General features: G+C 40.2%; 1 protein-coding gene across 6 annotated transcripts in view; it reads right to left on the minus strand.

The window, feature by feature from the left end:
* Gstcd (glutathione S-transferase C-terminal domain containing) overlaps nt 1-21,507 on the minus strand; it is a 117,438-nt gene extending 95,931 nt beyond the window's left edge. Inside the window, exons 1-4 of one of the 6 annotated variants that reach the window (XM_004866247.3) lie at nt 21,298-21,507; nt 15,926-16,191; nt 11,520-11,957; nt 10,448-10,888 (exon numbers count right to left, since the gene is read on the minus strand). In XM_004866247.3, the coding sequence (XP_004866304.1) occupies nt 10,448-10,888; nt 11,520-11,939 (861 nt within the window). In that variant the 5' untranslated portion in view covers nt 11,940-11,957; nt 15,926-16,191; nt 21,298-21,507. Of the gene's footprint in view, nt 1-10,447; nt 10,889-11,519; nt 11,958-12,190; nt 12,562-12,693; nt 13,414-15,925; nt 16,192-19,467; nt 21,184-21,297 lie in introns of those variants that run through there. The other 5 variants (XM_004866248.3, XM_021245465.2, XM_013066074.3 and 2 more) reach the window with 5 other exon arrangements.
* Nucleotides 21,508-21,520: the final 13 nt, after the last annotated feature.

A 21,520-nucleotide genomic window follows, 5' to 3' on the forward strand; every position in this document is an offset into this window, starting at 1 on the left:
GGCAGTTTCTTGCAAAACTCCACATACAGCTTACCATGAAATCCAATATTCATGCTGCAGAGAGCTGAAAACTTACATCCACAGTTTATAACAACTTTAATCATAATTGCCCAAACTGGGAAGGAACGAAGATGATATTCGGCAGGTGAACTGGGGTGCATCTCCACAATGGTAAAAACCAACATTCAATAGGGAAAGGAGAAAGACTGTAACAGATAATTCCAAGGGGAATCATATAAATAAAAACATTTGTGAATGTCTATATTAAGGGCTACAACTGGAAAGCATTTTGGAAAACTGTACGTCTTGCATCCATTTGTTGATCTTCTTTCACTTGGTGGACATTTTTTTTTCTTTTGAGACAGGGTCTCACAAAGCCAGCAAGTTTCTTGGGCTGTCCTCAAACTTGCAATCCTTCTTCTTCAGCCTCCCAAGGTACTGTGCCACCACAGGCCTGCATTGCCACACCCAGCTTGGTGGATGATTCTCAATTGTCTTCAAGAATTACTTTTCAATCGACTTTCTTCAAATCTGTAATTCATGACCAAGAACACATTCTGCTGTCCCTGGCCCCATTATATTTGATAGGTTCTCTATATACAGAATATAAAGACCTAAACAGCCCAGAACCCAGAAGGAAGCTCCCCCACCGCCATCTCAAGCTCCTAGGGCAGAGAAGGTGAGCTGCGTGTGAGCCAGAAGCACAAGCGCCCCCCCCCCCCCCCCGCGTGGAAATGAGAAGACATGTAAACAAGCCTCAAAAACAGACTTCCGGATCACCTACAGCAACCCCAAAGGGAAACATGATGGAACAATCTGATACTCAACCACCTGGACTCTCTGAACTGGCAACAAAAGAGGACGTGGGAAAAATGAAATCAGAAATAATTACTCAGATAACAGCAAAGATTTTGCTCATGGTGCAAGACATGATTAATAAATCTAGAGAGGATGCAGATAAAAAAGTAGAGGATCTGAGGAACATGATGGAATCCCAACATAAGAAACAAATGGAATCCATAAAACAGATGCAAACACATTTACAGGACATTAAAAACTCCATCAAAAGTCTGCACAGCAGAATGAACCAATGTGAGGATAGAATTTCAGATATAGAAGAAAAGATTGCAATTAGTGACCAGGAAAAGAAAAATTGCTTCAAAATTGTAAAGGAACATGAGAAATAAATCCAGCAGCTGCTAGACAATGCAAATAAGAATAACATAAGACTGATTGGAGTCAATGAAGAAAGAGGAGAGAGTGCAGATGACATGAAAAAAACTGTTCACAGAAGTGATGGCAGAAAACTTTCCAAGGAGGGGAAAAGAACTTGACATACAGATAAGTGAGGCATATAGGACTCCGGCTAGCCTTGATAAAAAAAATCTACACATAGGCATGTGATAGTTAGGATTCCAGAAATCTAACAGAAGAACAAAATTCTACAAGCAGTGAGAGAAAAGAAACAAATCACATACAAAGGAAAGCCCATCAGAATCACAGCACACTTCTCAATGCAAACCCTCAAGGCAAGAAGAGCTTGGAGTGATGTATTTCAAGCCCTAAAGGAAAACAGCCTCCAACCCAGACTGATGTACCCTGCAAAACTATCTTTCAAAATTGATGGAGAAATAAGATACTTTCATGATAAAGAGCACCTCAGGAACTTCATGAATACCAAACCGGCACTCCAAAAACTGTTAGACAATATCCTAGGAAAAGACAGTGAGGATCACAACCCCAGGAAACCCAGCAGAATGAATTCATTGGGCGTGACAAATTAAACGCAAAGGGGGAGAATCCAACAAAAAGAAAAAGTCATGACAAGGCTTTTAAAACTTTTAACTTCATCTCCCTAATGAGTGTATAATTCAATCTTGTTATTGTACTGATTAGTATTTCTCTGATTCTAGAGTTGCACACCTTTCCTTGTGCTGTACTGGCTATCATCTTCTTAGGTCTACTTTTTAATTGGGTTGTCTATTAATGAGCTCTAAGAATTCTTTATATATTCTGGTCATAGGTTATATGCATTGTAAATATGGTCTGTTTAAGGACTACTTTTCATTTTAATGATGTCATTTAAAGTTCTAAATTTTGATGGAATCTCATTTATCAATTTTTTTCTTTTATACATCATGTCTTTTGTATACTAGGTAGTTCTTGCCTACCCTGAATTCATAAACATTTTCCCTTATAATTTCTTCTTAAAGTTTTATACTTTTAGGCTTTCATATTTAGGTTCATAGATCCCTTCAAGTTATTTTCATGTATGGAAATAAAGGGTTGAGGTTAATTTTTTTATATACGGATACCAGGTGTTCTAGTGCCATTTGCTGAAAACACTAGGTCTTCCTCGGCCCTTGAATTGAGTTTATATTCTATAAAATGCTAATGTTAAATAATCTTTCAAAACTCAGTGGACCATATATGTATGGTTCTATTTCTAGATTCTCTGTTTTCTACTTCTAGTCTCCTGATAGCTTTTACCATGAACAGCTATAGAATTTAGTCCAATACTTTTTCTCCAACTACTGACAGGATCATATGGCTTTTTCCTTTTTCCTTTTTCTGTTAAAATGATGACTTTTTGACTTTTGGGGGTGGATCTTCCAATGCTGAACCAACACTGCCATCCCTATAACAAAACCACTTTCTACATACTGCCAAATCTGACTTCTAATAGTTTGTTTCGTTGAATTTCTATCTATGTTCATACATTTTTCTTTTATTATCTTTATCCAGTTTTAGGATTAGCAGAATGTTGAGTTCCTAAAATGAGGGGAGAAGTGTTCCTTTTTTTTTCTGCTTTAATTGTTTGATATAATTTATCAGTTAAAATGTATATGAGCCTGCTGTTGTCATATAGGTAGGTTTTCAAGCTAGGAATATACTTTCTTTAATAGCTGCTATTCAAATTTTATATTTCCCCCCCAGTTAGTTTCATTGATTTGTCTTCCAAGGTACTTCTTAGAAATTGTCAAATTTATTTCAAAACAGATTTTTGAAATATGCTTTCTATATCCTTTTAAATTCTGTAAAATCTGTGGTAATGTCTCCTAGATCTTGATATTGTAATTTTAAAAATGTATAATTGATATTGTGTAACAGGAAGAAAAGGTCTAAAGGAGCAGGGGAAGTAGGAGGGGTAGGGGAAGGGAAAAAAGGGAAAAGAAAAAATATGAGAAAAGGAAAAAAATGGAAACAAAGTCTTTCCAAATAGGGAAGGGTGGAGGGAATGAAGAGAGGGCAGGGGAAGGGGAAAAAAATAAAAACCAAGATACTTAGGTAATGGTACAAGATCCCAATGATGAATGTAACTGTATCTTATACCAAAAATGTACCAGTAAACTTAATGGGGGGGGGGAAGACCTAAACAGACAGTATTACATCAAAAACATAATTAATATATACTTATTATAAAATTAGCTGAACTTGTTCATTAAGAATTTAAAAAGCTGAACTGCTGAAAGAAAATTGTCACATTTTAAAATTATCGTATTTCGAGTCCTATAGTTTATAATCTTGATATATTTTGAAGAGTCTCCATGAAAATTTTGCATTTCACTGGAGAAATATGGAGTAGAGTTTGCATTTTTTTTTTTTTTTTGGTACTGGGGACTGAACTCGGGTCCTTGCGCTTATGCAGCAGGCGTAGAAACGACTGAGCTAAATCCCCGGCCCAGAGTCTGCATTAATAGGGATCTAACTCCCATTTTTTTATGTGAAATTTTTTTGTCTGAATATATGAACTATAATATAGAATCTAAACAATATTACCTTAAAATAATGTAAGAAGCACCATTCAGAATCATTAAAAATTGATTAAAATGATACTTGGTAAGATGAGAGTATTTCACTAATGTAAAATAATAATAGTAAAATTTTAAATATTTAGAACTAAAGGGGCCAGGGATTGAGCAGTGGTTCCGGCACTTGCCTTGAAAGCGCCAAGTTCCCAAGTTCGATCCCGGGTACAAAAAAAAAAAAAAGAACTAAAAAGATAACTACAGTTGGGGCTGGGGATTTAGCTCAGTGATGCTGCCGCTTGCCTCACAAGTGCAAGGTCCCGAGTTCGATTCCTGGTACCAAAAAAAAAAAAAGACACAGTAAGAAAAGATAACTACGGTAGCCTCTCTCCACCAATCCACGACTTTGCTTTCCAAGGTTTCAGTTACCCAGTCTACAATGACCCTAAATATTAAACACAAAGCTCTACAAACAGTTCAAAACTATTTAAAATTGAGATGTAATCTTGTCATCTCTTTCCAATTAACCCAACCATTGACCATCGTATCCACGCATATGCGCCACCAGCTTCTCGAATATTTGGGACCCATCTGGTTCCTGGATGTCCAGTGCTGAGGTCAAGGTGACCCTTATCTTACATGAGGCCGTCTCCATGTGCAAGACTGGTGGTGCTGGCAATTCAGCATGCCAGAGAGGCTATAAGGGCTTCCTCGAAGTGAAGGTGAAGGTTCTAGACCTAATTACAACAACAACAACAAAATTGTGTTCTGAGGCTGCCGAGATCTAAGAATAAATTGTGTTTGCGAAATTGTGAAGGAAAAGAAAACCTTGCTGGTTTTGCTGTCTCACCCCATTGTTTGGATATGGCAAGAAGGCACAAGTGCTTAGTTAAGACGGAAAAGCATTAAATTGTGTACGTGTACACACTGAGACTGCGTAGACTGGGTTTGGTGCTGTCTGCAGATGCAGGCACCCACCCAGCCCTGGAATAAACTCTCCACTGATAACAGAACAACTGCAGCACTACTCGGGGATGCTTGTCATCAAGCAGCCCTAAAACCAGGCTTTCCTTTATTAAATTAGAAAAATTTGAAGCCATTACTCCTGATGAAAAAAAAAAAAATCACATCTTTTTGTTTTCTTTCGGTCAGATGCTTTCTCCCTAGCATTATAACCAAACCAGTTTCTTTCAAAATTAGTGTCCTTGGTTCCTTGAGAGGCAAAGAATTTGTTTCCATAGAAACCATTTTAATGTCACAAACAGATTAAGACTCAGGTTTAGGAACAAACAGATAAGTAAAAAGGTCAAGCCACAGAAAAAACTGACAAATACATCTAGAAACTGGCACTACAGCTTGAACCATAAAGGACAGAAGATTCTTAAAAACTTCATACACATACATATTTCTCTGGATTTTAAATGGACTTTAAGCAGAAGCAGTGGAGGATAAAGCCAGAGATTATACAGGATCTACTGTCTGGGAATGTTCCAAACACTAAAAACACAGCCTTGCAAATAATGCTCTGTTAAGTGAATGACACATAATCAAGGGTTTATTTGTATCTTTAGATAATCTTCTAAATTAGTGTTTTTCAAATTGCTGTTTATTGTCCATTAGGAGGTTGAGAAATCAATAGTGTAGGCATTCATTCATTCATTCATTCATTCATTTTTGTGGTGCTGGGGCACAAGCTAGGCTATCACTACACTGATTTATACTTCGCATTCTCCACAGTGGATTTTTTTAAAAAGAGAAGTAGGAAATATCAGACTACCCATCATGCACTTATTTCCTAAGGGTGGCTGTAGGAGTAGCTCAGTGGCAGAGCCTTTGTCTGGCATGGGCAAGGCTCTGGGTTCAATCCCAGCACAGCAAAAGAAAAGAAAAAAGAAAAAGGAAAGAGAACAAAAGAAAAACTTAGGTATTACTTGGCATAAAGGGTCATGGATTTTGATCAATCTACAAGGCCACTCTACTACAATCCAGACAGCTCAGGCGAGTTCTGGGCCATTAGGGATTAGCTCTGCAAACCTACTAAAAACTTGGAACAGATTCACACACAACAGCTCAGCCACTCAATCTGATACCGCTTTCCGTCTCCGGCCTCACTGGATTTAGCAGAACTGGGTATTTTCCCTAGTCCTTCTCGTTTTGACCTCTGAAAATCCAAACCTTAGCTTAGCAGAATGGTTTCTGCTCGTTCACGTCCAGGACCTTATTCTTGTGGCTGGTACCAACCCTGACCCTGGATTCAGGTCAGAGCTTCTGACCCCAAGCTAGTTAGTACCTTCATTATGGTCATCAATGTGATCCTGATTCTGATCATGTGGACTGGCACTCCGCTTGCCTCAATGTATGTTAGTTAGTACAAGAGCAAAGGCTTGGCAACGGAGCCACTATATGAACTAAAATGATGGCTACATGACCCAGAATGGCTTACAGGAGGGAAACAGAAACAACTTCAAAGCTTTGGCAAAGAAAGATAAATTCCTGAAACAAAATGTGTGGATCCAGGAAAAATACAAAGGAATAAAGGAAACTATTTTAAGAATTAATTTACATATAAAGTGTCAAAAAGCACAGAAAAGGCTAAGTACACAAGTTTCCCTTATTTAAATGGAGATGAAGGGCCGGGGATTTAACTCAGTGGTTTCGCCCCCTGCTGCACAAGCGCAAGGACCTGAGTTTGATCCCCAGTGCCCCCCCCCAAAATGGAGATGAAAACAAAGTTTGCTCATAGCATGGTCCCAGGGGTGCCACTGTCCCAGATTAGTCAGGTAGGAGTCAGGAGATGACACACCTGACACGAGGGGGTTTGGGAAGGAAGCCTGTCTACTAGGAATACTTTGGCTTCTATTACTTCTAAAGAGGTAAATGGCATTTAAATACAGCTAAAATAAAATGAAATAAACATGCCCATGGAGATGACCTAAAATCACCTTCATGCAGGTGACTACGTCTGTCTTAAATCTCCTTTGTTGCGTTTCAAATACTCAGGTCTCTTCCGTCCCTTGTTTTTCCTTCTCAGCACTTACATTATTGTAGGTAAATATTACTTACTGGTTTATTTCTATCTTCCTCTACTAGAATATTAACTCCACGAGTGCTGGGACCTTATCTGTCCTGTTCACCACTGGATACCTAGTGCAATGCAGTCCTTGACATACACCACAGCTTTCAGTAAGATTCTCCAAAGAGTGAGCAGATGTGCCACTTTGCCTCAATTCTTACCAAGTTAGAAACAGTTATTCAGAGAAGTCATGAATAGCAAGTACTTCACAGTGCACCAGATGTCTGCTCTAGTGATTGAAGTTGGTAGCAGAGGGAAAGAGTCAGGGATAACAGGATCTACAAATCACTTGACTATGAAAAACTATCAATGTGTTCTCCCCACTCCGCTCTGTGGACACTGAACACATAAGACACCAGACATCTAAACAGTTCCTAATCTCCCTCTTTTTTCACATTGTTGAATTCTGAAATTATTCTGCTAGTCTTGTTTTCAGTTTTGAAGAAAAAAAAAGGGGGGTTTAAGAAATGGCAATTGATCCACACTGCCTAATTCATTAGTGAAGTACTGGCCTCCAAATATATAGGTTTGCCCTCTACGTCTTTTCCCATCTGTCAGTAGAGACGCCTGATGTAGCCATGTCCACAATGAGAATAAAATCTGGTATCTGACATCTTGGTAGGAGAAAGGGTGAAATGCTTCAAAGCAAGAAAAATGCAGCTCTTGGAAACCAACCAAAAGGCTGTAGCATGCTGTACTATTTTCACTCTATTCTTTTTTTCTCCACACAGGATAAAATATATATACAGAGATAAATACAGATAGCTCTCCCTAATAGGAAAGAAACCTTCCATCTACATTCTCCCATAGCAGAGAATAGCTTTTAATCATATAGAAAACTGGTGCACACACAGGAGGGGACAGAACCTATCTGGCTGATAGTACCTACCATAAAGGAATTAGTATTTTAGGTGACTATAAAATATCACTGACAAGATAGTCTTTTAGTTTTTAGGGTTGTCTTTTTCTTTAATTCTGAGCCCTCTTACATTAGAAGGCAATCGCAAAAGCAATTGAAACAACCACAGAACCGCTAACATTTTAGCCTCTCAACATTAAAAGTCACATATCCGCAGGAGAGCGCCTAGCGTGCGCGCCTGGCGGCGGGGAAGGCGCAGGGTTGCCCTGGGCAGCCGCGTGCGTCCCGGCCATCCCTGTCCGTCTCCCTCCGGGACCGTGTTCGCCGGAGGTTCACGCCGGTGCACTTGTGTGCCGGGGGATGGGGGGGCCACAGTGGGAGCGATTCTGACCTGTCCACTGGAAGGTGCAAACCACGGCTGCAGTCATCTTGTGACGCTTTATGTCTCTGAAGTTCAGCTGAACACTGTGGCTGGAGCCAGCGTTAACCAAGTCGGGTCTCCTGGACCCCTCCATTGCCTAAAAGCAATCCTGGAAAAAGAAGGGCCTTGTTCCTTGTTTAAAGGATTAGGCCCCAGTATAGAGGGGGTGGCCCCTTCCAGAAATTAAACTTCAGAGAAAGAAGATGGAAAAGTGGAACCAAAGAGCTAGGAAGAGGCAGGTCTTAAAACAGGCTTGATAAAGGGTCAAGAAGTGTAAAATAATGAAGATTTGTGCTGCATTAAAGGGCAACAAGAGATACCCACGATACCTGCCATGTAAAGGCAGCTCAAGGAAGGAGGTACCGAAGGGAATCATGATGGCTGTCAGTATGTTGTAACAGTAACCACCTAAACCGAAGAGCAGACTGAACCCGCAGAAGTTCAAAGGACCTCCATCGTTGTGAAGCAGTTCTTGCACCAAGTTCAAAAGCAAAGAACAAGTACGGGGACTAATAACTAAAGGAACTTAGCAGTAACAAATAAGACTAGAACTCTAAAACAAAACCATTTTTTGGCTTTGAGTACAAGCTAGACAGATGGAATAGTTCCATTTCTATGAAAGTAGCCAGAAAGACTTGAACATATTACTTTGCCATTTTCCTGATACTATTTTCTCACAGGTTGATCTCACCCATGATAAGACACAGTATAAAGTTCATACTTAAGAGTGAACATGGATACCCAGCTGTCTGTATCCAAACCATGTACCATGTACCTGTGTTGCTACTTACTGGATTTTAGTTTTTTATATACTCTTTTCTTTGTTCAAGAAATTGTCTACCAGCACTCTGGAAGGCTAAAGTAGAAGGACTGCAAGTTTGAGCCTCCCTGGGTAACTGAGCAACTGAGATCCTTTCTCAAAATAAACGTTTTTAAGAAAGGCTGGAGATGTAGCTCAGTGTGAAGGCCCTGGGTTCAATCCCCAGTACCACCATGAATGAATGAATGAATGAATGAGTGAATGAATGAGTGAATGAATGAAAAAGAAAGTGTCTATTTTGCATCCTGATTGTAAAAGATTTAAAAAGTTTACAGTTGGCTTTCTATCTTAAACACATTGCCTCTTACCCATATACCTTTCAACATGTTCTTCTCATATATAGGCACTATTAAACAGTTGCATGTGTAGCCACACCATAATTTTCCTGGGTTATCATGCATTAAAAACAATGCATACTTATATTTATAATTATATTCACATAAATTATATCACACTAAATATTTAATATAATTTGTCTAGAAGCTCTTTCCATGATATGTGGGGTGGTTTTCAATTGGATAGTGTTATTCTCCCATGATTTTTACTGTTAAAAACAACAGTAGTTTTGTGAACATACCTGAACTGTTATCCCTTTTTTTTTTTTTGGGACCAGGGATCGAACTCGGGTCCTTGAGCTTGTGAGGCAGGCTTCGGAACCACTGAGCTAAATCCTCAGCTGAACTGTTACCTTTGAGTACTTAAGGACATACATTCTTTTAGGATGGTTACCTAAAGCAGAATTTCTGAATAAAAGAGCATGTGCACATTTAAACTAAAAAATAGTTTACCTTCTGAGAAGGCATACAATATTTTTATATTCAAATAGTGAATTAGTTGTTCTTTATCCATATCTTTACCAGTGCTGTTTACTATCTGCCCACTTAATACTTGCCAAGTTAACTAAAACTGGTTTGTGGCTGTTTTAATGTATATTTGTTTAATGTTTGACATAATTACATCCTTTCTTATAAAAAAATTAAAAATCATATAATCATCTTTTGTTCCTTTCACTTAGCACATTAGAGTCAGCTTTCCATCGCTATAACAAAATGTCTGAGAAAATCAGTTTAATAAAGGAAATGGCTCATTTTGGCTCAAGTTTCAAGGTTTCAGTCCACGGTCAACTGGGAGCACAGTAACATCATGGCAGGAGCATGAGGTGGAGGAAACCTGTTCACTTGGTGATGACCCGGAAGCAAAAGGGGTCAATGTCCCCACAGTATCTTCAAGGCCCCTAGTGACCTGACTTCCTTCAGCTAGGCCTCACCTCCAGAAGTCCCCCCACCTCCCTACTGCAACACAGGCTGAGGCCCAAGCCTTCAATACAAGAGTCTTCGGGGAATATTCGAGATGGAAACTAGAGCAGAGAAGCAGCATCGTCTCTACTTTGCAGAAAAGAAAATGAAGACAGATATTAATAATTTGCCCAGAAGCATAAAAGAAAGAAGTAGGATTGGAATTCAAACCTAAGCAATTTCACTGATGGAAACACACGGTGGTAATCGCACTCCAAGCGTAACCTTACCAGAAAGTGGTGGATACAGGGCAGGAGCACGATATCTGCCAAGGTGAAGAAAAGCCCTTCTGCAAATACATGCTCCAGAGGAGGAAGCTCAGTGGCTTTGGCTTTCCGGATGTGGGAAGGCTCCCTGTTGGTAGCAGCTGGCCCCTCCTGCACAGTGAGCTTGGAGAAAGCCACTTTCAGTTCCAGACTCTGGGATGCGGAGTCTGACTCTTCCGAGGCTTCCGGAGGACGCACTTGGCTCTTCCCTTGTCCCCTAGTCTGCTGCTTCAGCTTCTGCCTGCGGAGTTTGTCATCATTGTGCACTCTCACCGGCTCGCTCAGCTTCTTCTCCAGCTCCAGGATTTCCACGGGGATGGCTGGGGTCTGCCCCAAAGACTCCCTGAGGAAATTCTCAATAGCCAGAGGGATGGTGAGCTCACACAGCCTGGTCCACTGGCTGACCTGCAAGACAAAACAAGAATGGGAGGATTTTCTACCTCAAAGTGCCTAAAGAGAAAGAATGGTCTTATGGGGCACTAAGACTGGTTTGGGCAATTTGAGTCTTGAGCTAACCATCTCCGTGGGCTAAGCTTTTATGCTATATATCAAGAAACATGTTACAGTGCTTTAAAGTAAAAATAGTAGGCAATGGAGGTTTTCCATTTCTGCATCCGCCTGCTGAATAAATCATTACTTCCCAACGACTTCAAAATCATTTCCACTCCCCACAAAAAAATTAAAAATAAAAAAACAAAGCAGGGCTTCCAAAGCATTGCTATTTGAGCTCCTGTTTATACGTAAACCTTTCTGCCCTCTAAAAATCCTCAGTGTAAATAAAGTAAAGCATAAAAAGGAAGTCATCCTCTAAGAAGGTCTCCAAACTTCATAAATTAAATCTTCAATTCTTCTTTCTCAGTGTTACACTGAAATACTGACACAGGCGAGGACTACCTCAATTACTTCATTGGTTACTACGGACTTTAAAAAAATAAGTGACATTTTATTCCCAACAGGAAGTTAAAATAATTGTTCAAGGGAACTAGTATTACTCTGCAGCTGTAAATAACAGAAAAGGAAGACGCTTTATACTTACTTCAGCACAGGCTTTCAAACAAGTCTTTTTAAAACCCAGAAGCTCCAGAAGTTCCTTCTTCGAGGGGTCTGTCTCATGCACTTTCTGGATTATGTGTCTCAGCACAACAGCAAGTCCTGCTCTACAGAAGTTGTCTGGCTGTTCCACTACCGCAGGCAGACAGCAATTCTGTGCTATGGGAGGAAGCTCTCGCCGTGAAACAACCTGGATTTCAATGTCCTGGGACAGCACATCTCTTAGTGGTGAGCTACCTGTGCCTTCTTTGGTGAGGACCAAGCAAACTTTAAAGATTCTGCAGTCACAGTATGATAACAGAAATAACGTTGCGGATGTATGAAGAGGAAGAATGCATCCTTCTGTTTGGTGAGAAAAGTCCAGGTATAGGTATTCTTCTGTAAGACTTTTCTTAATGCCTTTCATTTTCTTTCACTGAGTCACCTAAAGCATAAAACAATGTGGTTACAGGCCTTAGAATTTAGCAATCTAGAAGATAAAAAGATGAGTATTTTAGCTTATTCTAGAAATCAGTAAGAATTTGCGACCCATAAAGATGTTACAAGAATTTGCCCGTCAAGACAGAAATGGCTTCCAAAAGATAAATCTCCTCCCCCTTGTGCAGTTAAGTAGTTTTAGGGGCAGTTTTATACTTAGTAACTTTAAAATGAGCATACCTTGCTGTTTTCTTACAGTCTGCATTAATCACCTTTATTTTCCATACCCCCATCATCAGTCCATTAACAGCATTTTTGATTCTATCTTTAATCCACGTTCAGAATCTGATTATTTCACACCACTTCTACTGCATCCACTGTGATGGAAGCCACAGCCACCGCTTCTGCATTACAGCAATTGCCTCCTCACTGCTTCCCACCTCACTTCCCATTTAGTCTATTTTTAACACAGCAGTCAGTGATTCTATTGAAAATGAAGACATGCCGCTGTTATGTGCAAAGCCTCCAATTCCTCCCACCCTACTCAGAAAAAACCAAGCTTCGGCAATGGCCTCCTTCTGTATCTCTGGAGCGCATCTCACTAACTCTCCTACTGCTCCCTGCTCACCGCCCCCCCCCCCAACACACACACAAAGTAGACCACGTTAGTTACCTGAAACTCTAGGTACCGCCCACTTCTGCCCTCCCCACTTGGTCTTTCTAGAACCTAGAACACTCCTCACCTCTACTGCTGCTTTACACAGTGGCGAATCCTTACTGGGACCTTCCCAGACTACTCCTTTATACTGCAAACCCCAAGCCCACCCTTCCGGAAAAAAGAAAATCTTTCCATTCCCTTCTAGGCTTTATTTTTCTGCACAGCGCTTTTGAATATTGTAACATACTATTTATTTTATTATTTGTCCCTCCCAATCAGAATATTCCATCAGAGTGGCTATTTTGTTTTGTTCACTGCTATGCCTGAAACAGGGCCTGTTCTATTTGTATATAACAAAGAAGCACTTGTTAAATGAATGCATGGATGAGTCCACACAGTGGTTATTTTAAAAATGCACACACACACAATCTTGAGCTCAAATTATTCCTTCAAGGCTTTCATCAATTATTACGATGTTTTTATGTTTGAGTCAAACATTGCCTGGGTCCAATACTTCCCATGTTCCAATCCATGGATCATAATTCCAAAACTGACACTAGATGGCACTCTTTGTAAGCATTCACAGGGAAATACGTAACAAGAAGGTAGCACATTAGAGAAAAAAAATGTTAAAGCCTTTAAAAAGTATGTACGCAATTTTGTCTTAGATGTGCATCTGAAATGTTAGTATACTCATATCTTTTAGGGGAACTTCAACATACTAAATTTCCTTTAAAACTGTAAATTCTTCTGGGTTTTGTTGTTTTAATCAAAAGCAAGAGTAAACACTATTTAAGCTTCTTGGTTCTTGTTTGTTATTAAAGAGGTTATAATCCATTATAAAAAAGAATGCAATTAGGAAAGTACCATCTTTGAAAACTTCTTGATAAGAGAAATAATCATCTGCTGTTATATTTCTTTTATTAAATATAGCAGATTTCTACAATGATTACTTTTTAAAACGATTATCTGAGGAAAATTTATTTCATAAAATTTTTAAAAACAATGACTTTTTTTGGGCTTCAACTTGCCAAAGATTAAAACTAGACCTGTATCTCTCACCATGCACTAAACTAAAATCAAAATGGATTAAAGATCTAAATATTAAAATAGAAACTCTGAACCAGTTGGATCAGAGGTTAGGTAGAACCCTTGAAGACATCGGTGTAGGAAAAGATTTTATGAACAAAACCTCAGTTGCCCGTGAACTAGCACAAACAATCAACAAGTGGGATCTCTTCTTATTAAAAGGCTTCTGCCCAGCAAGAGAAACCACCAGCAGTGTGAAGAGACAACCCACAATGTGGGAAAAAATCTTCACCTGCTCTTCCTCAGACAAAGGTCTACTATCTCAAATCTATAAAGAACTTAGAAAGATCAGACCTCCCAAATTTAAAGACCCAATCTGAAAATGGGCATCTCAAATGAACAGACATTTCTCAGACAAAGAAGTAGAAATAGCAAATAAATACATGAAAAAATGTTCAACATCACTGGTCATTCAAGAGATGCAAATGAAAACAACACTGAGATTCCACTTCACTCCAGAAAGAATGGCTGCTATCATGAAATCAACCAATAACAAATGCTGGTGGGGCTGTGGGGAAAGAGGAACCCTGCTCCACTGCTGGTGGGAGTGTAGACTGATGCAACCACTGTGGAAATCAGTATGGAGATACCTCAAAGAACTAGGACTGGAAGTCCCATTTGACCCCGCTATTCCACTGCTGGGGATCTTCCCCAAAGAATTAAAAGAATCACACCACGGTGATATATGTGAGCCCATGTTCATAGCAGCACAGTTTGTAATAGCTAAAACTTGGAAACAGCCCAAATGCCCATCAACTGGAGACTGGATAAAGCAAGTATGTTTTGTTTATAAAATGGAGTACTACTCAGCCATAAAAAATGAGAAATTAGAGACATTTATAGCTAAGTGGATGCACATTGAGGCAATACTCTTAAGTGGAATAAATAGGACACACATGAATAGATACCAAATAGTTTCTCTGGTGTGAGAAACAAAGTGTAAATAAGGACTAAATGTATAATAGGTCATGTGAAATAGGAAGAAAAGGGGCAAAGGGGAAGGAAGTGGGAGGGCTAGGGGAAAGGATAGAAGGGAATGGGATTAATATGAGAAAATGGAAAAATAGGAACAAAGTCTTTGTAAATAGGGAGGACTGGAGGGGTTGAAGGGAGGGCTGGGCAAGGGTGAAAAATAAGAACCAAGAGAGACTGTGTAAAGGTGCAAATTTCCAATGATGAATGTCATTATATTGAATACCTAAAATGTACCAATGATTAGAATGAATAATCGAAAATGTAAAATAGGAAGAAAAGGTCCAAAGGGGTAGGGGAAGTGGGAGGGGCAGGGGAAAGGAAAGAAGGGAAAGGAAAAATGATGAGAAATGGAAAAAATGGAAATAAAGTCTTTGTAAATAGGGAAGGGTGGAGGGGGTGAAGGGAGGGCTAGGAATGGGGAAAAAATAAGAACCAAGATGCATCATGTAAAGGTGAAATTCCCAATGAGAAATGTAATTGTGTTGTATACCTACAATGTACCAATAAAAGAATTTAATAAATTTTTAAAAAATGACTTTTTAACTCACAGCAACCATTTTCTCTCTGGGCTTAATTAATGTCTTGGTCTTGCCACCTGGAGCTGGTATTTATCCATTAAAGTTCACAGGAGAAAGGAACCAACCACTTTCTAGGAATTCTTAGTCTCTTTTCAGAGTTTCCCCTAGAAATTTATTGCTAATTAATTCACCATCCTCTTGACTCAGTCTCCTGACAGTGAGTTACAATGAAGAAAATCCCTACGTACTTCAAGAAGGCAAATTTGAAAGGAAACATGATCAACTGCTTCACCTGTCTAGCAGCTTAGGAAATATTAATTAAGAGACTGTTCTGCTAATGCTTTTTAAAAAATATAAAACAGTGCCATGCTATTTTATAGCACTTAAGATTTTCCAAGGCACCTAAGAATGTAAAAACTGGCTTTTACACATTCTCTATAAAGTCCTCTCACTGTGAACACAATATTAAATGTCACAAAATAGTACAGCAGGAACTGCCATGGTTAAAGCTAAAAATCAGTGATACGCCTAATAAAATTGCAAAGTACTGTTGATTCTTAATATATATTGTTTTCAATATAGATGTTGCTGCATTTTTCTTGGGAGCTCACAAATGTTATCCAATGATCCTGGAGTTTAAATAAAGTTATTCCCCAGGCAATTTGTCTCTGTAACGTATTAACATAATTTCAAAATAATGAATATGTATTTACTAATGCTGTATACATTTGATACCTTTTTTGGCTTGCACTGTGTCTTTAATTTTTCAAGAGAGAACGTGATTTTTGCTCAAAGTCTGTGAATATCATGGAAGAAATCCCTCTTCCATTTTTTCCTTCTCTGTGTACCCTGAGGAGGCCCTTAGTTCATTAATTGTACGCCATGAGCTTTAAGCAGGCAGGAACTAGGGAATAACTTCCGGGTCTCCGGGCTTCTGTAGGACAGTCCTGGCCAGCACAGAAGTGACATCTTTCGCTCTCTCCGCCTTGGCAGGTGCTGCACTGCAAAAGAGTGAGAAGCGTCAGACAAAACCGCCAACTTCAGAACCTGGACAGAGCTCGCCGCAAGCACCTCTCCTCCGGGGACAGGCCAAAGGGGGTGGGGTAGGGTGGGGAATCTTGCAGAAGGAACAAACAGGTCAAGAGAAAATACTGAAGCTTCATTGCTTCATTCCTTGGGCTTCTTCAAAGATATGTTTCAATGTTGCATTGATCACAGGTTTAATATCTAGGCATTGTGATTTTGCATTCTCATTTTAATTAGTGATCTTGACTTTGATAAATTAAAACATTTCATATATGAAAAAGGGAAATGAGTTTAAGTTGTATAAGTGTAAAACCTACTAATGTAGGTGTACTTCACTCCACACATGTTCGTGTGAAAACACACACATGCACACACACAGATACAGAACAAGTCTTGCTATGTAGCCCAGGCTGGCCTCAAACTCACTACATAGCCCAGGTTGGTCTCGAACTCGCAGCAATCCTCCTGCCTCAGCCTCCCAAGTGGTGGGATTACAGACATGCACCACCACGTCCAGCTAAGTATACTTATTTAGAAGGTGGCAGGGGGTGGGGGGAGAACACGTTGAACTGAAAAATTTGGGCTCAAAATTCAAGTCAAGATTTTTGCAGCTAAATGTTACTTAATAGATAAGTTACGCACTATATAAAAACCAGAAACTGTGTTATGTAGCAAAACATTAGCTAGTGATTATTTTTTCACTAAAATAAAGTATTAATTACATTTATTCAGGGATCTTTTTTGAAAGTACTCAGCAATAAGTTTTTTGGGGTTTTTTTAGTATAAAGAGTACTACCAGTATTTTTTAGAGTTAGACTTTCATAAATTGAAGCACAACTCAATAGCAGCAACGATTTCACTGAAGTGAAAGGCATGTTATTTTACACAACGGTGCTAGTCTCAACAATTCTTGGTAAAAACCTCTGTTCTGAAGGCTGGGCTATTCGACAATTCTCAGGACCGTATTAAGTTCTACTGGATATTCCTCAGCCCTCTCAGGGACCTGACTCAGTACTTTATCTTTTGCCCAAACCTACGCTCCATCCTTGGATTACTGGATTTCACACTCCTGATCATGCCATACGATACAAACTTTTAGATGTACTGAATGAAACGGAAACAAAACTGTCAAGGGAAAATAGCCTACTGCAGGGGTTAACCTACTTATTTTTACTCTGTGCTTCTGTCTTTTAAAACGCTGGCTGTTAACCCATGAAAGCCTCGTGAAGGTGATCTCCTCCTGATGCTGTGTGTGTCTCAGCCACATGCTCTCCCTAAACTCCTACTTGACATCTCCTCTTGGAAGATTTTCTAAGCTGGTTCCCCTTCTTTTCCTGCTCTTGCTCCTGGTCAAACTGCAAAGCCACTCACCAGGTGCTCTGGACAGAGCATCAGGTCCAGCCCCACTCCTCTTCTCCAGAGCCCTGCCAGCTCTGCCAGGGCACACAGGCTCAGTTGGGCCCCTCAGAACCTCCATGCTCCGAATCTATGGCATTGCTAGTTCCAGAGGACTGCTACCAAAGCCTGTTTGCTTCCCACCCTCACACAGCAGTCCATTCTCCAACGGTCTCGGCAACCCTTTAGAAACAGATCCTGGCCCTGCTCAGGACTGCCCAGCGGCTCCCCAGAAGACTTAGAATACAGCCCATGTGCATCAGTATAGCCCGTGGGCCCTCACTCGAGCCCAGCTGTCCTCCTTTCCGACCTCCGCTACTGCTGTCCCAGCCACAGTTCCCCTTGCTGTTCCTGGAGATGCCAGCAGCTCCCACTTGAGGATGTTGGCACTGGCCTTTCCTTCTGCCTAGAAAGCTCTTCGCAAAGACAGTCACTTGGCTGCTCGTCTCACTGATTTCTCTGCATAGATACAGTGAAAGCAGTCTCTCCTGACCCTCTGAATTGAAACAGCACTTCCTCCTTCCCCGGCCTCTCGCCTGGGTTTTTCTTCATAGCACTGGACACCTGATGTTTTATCTCCCCAATGCTTAGCAGCACTCAAAGTTTAGTTCCTACTATGAATGAACATACAAATGAATGCTAATAATCACTTTCTCGACAATAGCACTTTTGAGAATCTTAGTCCTGCTATAAGCCTCACCCTGATGACACCATTCTTTCTCTTGCAAATTAATACATCTACGTTAAGGGCCAACTAAGTGTAAACATAAATGAAGAAATGAGATCATCTTGTGAGCTCATTCAGCAAAAGTATAACTGGAATCCACCCAAACTTGCAAATAAAGAAAACATAAAAAATTTTATGTGAATTGATACTCAGCCAAAAGAAACAGGAAACTTACCTAGATTCTATAGTTACATAGCAAGTGGATATGTATACAAGAAGTGTAAAGTAATGGACAGGGGGCCAGGGATTTAGCTCAGTGGTTCCAGCCCCTGCCTTGAAAGCGCAAGGTCCCAAGTTTGATCCCTGGTACCAAAAAAAAAAAAAAAAAAAGTAATGGACACGAGCCCAGGCTCTTCAGCTAGACTAAATCCAAACCCTTGTTCTGATTCTCAGTTGCTATAAAACTTCTACCATAAGTTTCTAACTTATAAAATAAGGACAATAAAAATAGTACTTCATACAGTGCATTCTGGGAACAGAACAATGACTGCCACGCAGTAAGTCCCTAAATAAACACTACTATTGTTTTTAATTCTTAATTTTTGACAGTGACGGGGACTGAGCCCAAGGCCTTGCACATCCCGGAAAACTCTCTGCTATTGAGCCAGGTACATCCTCAGCTTCTACTATTCACTTAGGATTTATGTCCAAATTCTTTACCCATGATCATTTTTTAAATACACAAACTTTAAGTGTAAAATCTAAATCATGCTTTACACTTCCTAATTTCTTCCAGAAAAGGTAGGTGATTCATGCTGAAAAGTACCGTCCTTAAAATATCGAAAAACACTGTTTGCTAAGGCTGGAAAACAGAGAAATAAAAAAAATAGTAGAATATAAATATGAAATTTGTGATTCCACATACATATTAATCACTTATAAAAAATATGTACACAGTGTGAAAAATTACAAACTTACTTGCCTTAAAGATTAAATCTTTTTAAATTCTCTCCTATATAAGCTCAACATTTTGAATATTAGAACTTAGCTCATGTTCTATACTTTTCATAAATCAGAACTATTTTGTTGCAAATCCCACCCTATTACAGTAACATAGATTAAAAACAAAACCTTAATATTAAAGATCAAACAAGAAAACAGAAAACTGAGCTTCACCAGAGCTCATTACCTTATGTAATGCAGGATATAATTAAGTGCTAGAGGACAAAAGCTTATGATTAAAATTAGCCGTTTTCTTATCTGAGCAAGAAATTAACGGAAGACAAAGTAAATAAGCTTACTGTAATTTTAGTCATAAAAGTGTGTGATCTCTCTGGGGAATCAGGGAATCCTGTTGCCATGGAGTCATAATGCTCACAGCTGAGCCCGACCTCGACCTCATAATTAACAGGGATCTACTGAGTGAAATGCTCACGTTAGAAGCATCAGCAGAAAAATCATCTGAAAAAAAATCCACTAAATTCCCACAGCAAACAACACCTGGACTTGTTATGATCCAAACGGTTCAAATTTCTGCCTCCAAGTACTAATCCTAACAGAATTCAGGAGGCTACACTGAATACAGTAAATGAGCATACAAACAACACACACTATAGTTGTGTCAGTTGGCCAAGACCCAGAATTTGCTTCAAAGTCTGCTAAGTTGTTGCTAGTAGAAAGGCAATGTAGATACTAAATAATCTTATTTCAAACCACAGGTGAGGATATAAAAGCTACAAAGTCAAATATGTTTAAAACAAAACTTGACAGGCCAATGGCACAAAAGTTCAACAGATTTCCCCCCCAGTACTGGATAAAACCCAGGGGCCCTCTACCACTAAGCTATGCCCCCAGCCTTTTTAGACTGGGTGTCTTGAAACTGCCCTATGGGACTGAACTTGTTCCTCTTCCCTCAGCCTTCCTTACTACTGGGATTACAGACATGGACCACGGGCTCTGAAGTACAAGGCTGACCCTTTTTAAGAGTAGGCAAACATGTTGAAAAAAAGAAAGAAAATGAAAGAAAACAATTCTTGAATTCCAGAATTCTCCTTTTTGAAGTTAGACCACTGAAATCACACCTTTAGGTATTCTCAAACACCGTTTCAAGAAATGAGTATGCTTAAGGCAATCAATCATCTCAGTAGTGTATGGTCCCCATCAGGCAATTAAAAATATAGTTCAATGTTTATTAAATATGATAGTAAATCACTCAGTTGTTTTATTTTCATAATATTTAAATGACCATGTTTACATGTTTTAATCTGTCACATCGCTAGTTCTTGTTAGCTTTTGCCTTTTCTCCTGTAAACATTTTTTATAGATAAGCCTGGAAAAATATTATAGAACTATACTACCTTCTTTATCAATAAGTTAACACAAGACATGCTATTAAATGTTGGCATTTCCTTGATATTCAAGAATGTATGAATGACATTCAAGAATAAAGAGGAAAATACTAAGTCACCTAGCTCCAAAAGCAGGTGGAGAGTTGGGACGGGAAAGTACGTGGAAGAATGAACATTTCTGAAGCCGGAGAAATTTTCGTTTCTATATAGAAATTTCTATATAGGTAAATAGCCCTAGAGAAACACTGCTTTGATGATGTACCATAAGCAGACGTCCCCAGATGAAGCAAGCCCTTTGCAGCGGTCACACAAAGTGCTTGCTCCAAGTAGGGAGGCTGCACTGGAAATCTAAGTGTCAGAAAGAAAGGGAGAGAGAAGTAAAGAAGTGTGATCCAAGAGGTCTCGTAACTACACTGACGTGCAAACGACCCACAGCGCCTAGGACAAGAAGCTGCTGAGGAGCCGCGAGACTGGCTCGGGGAAACTGAGGCCCGCTCAGGGCGCGACCCCTCAGCGGCACCCTGGGCGCCCTGGGCGCCCTGGCCGCGAGCGCGAGGCCGGAGAAGTCAAAGCAGGGACCGCAGCCCTCCCCACCCTGACGCAGCCCCGGCCGGGAGCGCGGTCCCCGGGGGGAGCGGGGCCGAGGACCCGGGCCCGAGCGCCCTCTTTACCTGGGCGCAGAAGCGCGGCCAGGCAGGGAGGGTGCGGGAGGGCGACGGTGGCCGCGAGGGTCCTCCCGCCAGCCCGAGCCGGGATCTGGGGCTCCTCCGGGGAGCTGCTGCCAGCCGAGCCCTGGCTTCCAGAGCCGCTAGAGAGAGAAACAGGCAGCTCGGGTAGCAAACAACACGCCAGCAGTCATTCATAATCCGGCGGACCGGAAGTCGGTGCTTTGCG

The sequence above is a fragment of the Heterocephalus glaber genome, unplaced genomic scaffold, assembly GCF_053883595.1.
Source record: "Heterocephalus glaber isolate CG9 unplaced genomic scaffold, H.glaber_assembly_v1.0 deba00001688, whole genome shotgun sequence".
In the NCBI taxonomy this organism is placed as follows: domain Eukaryota; kingdom Metazoa; phylum Chordata; class Mammalia; order Rodentia; family Bathyergidae; genus Heterocephalus; species Heterocephalus glaber.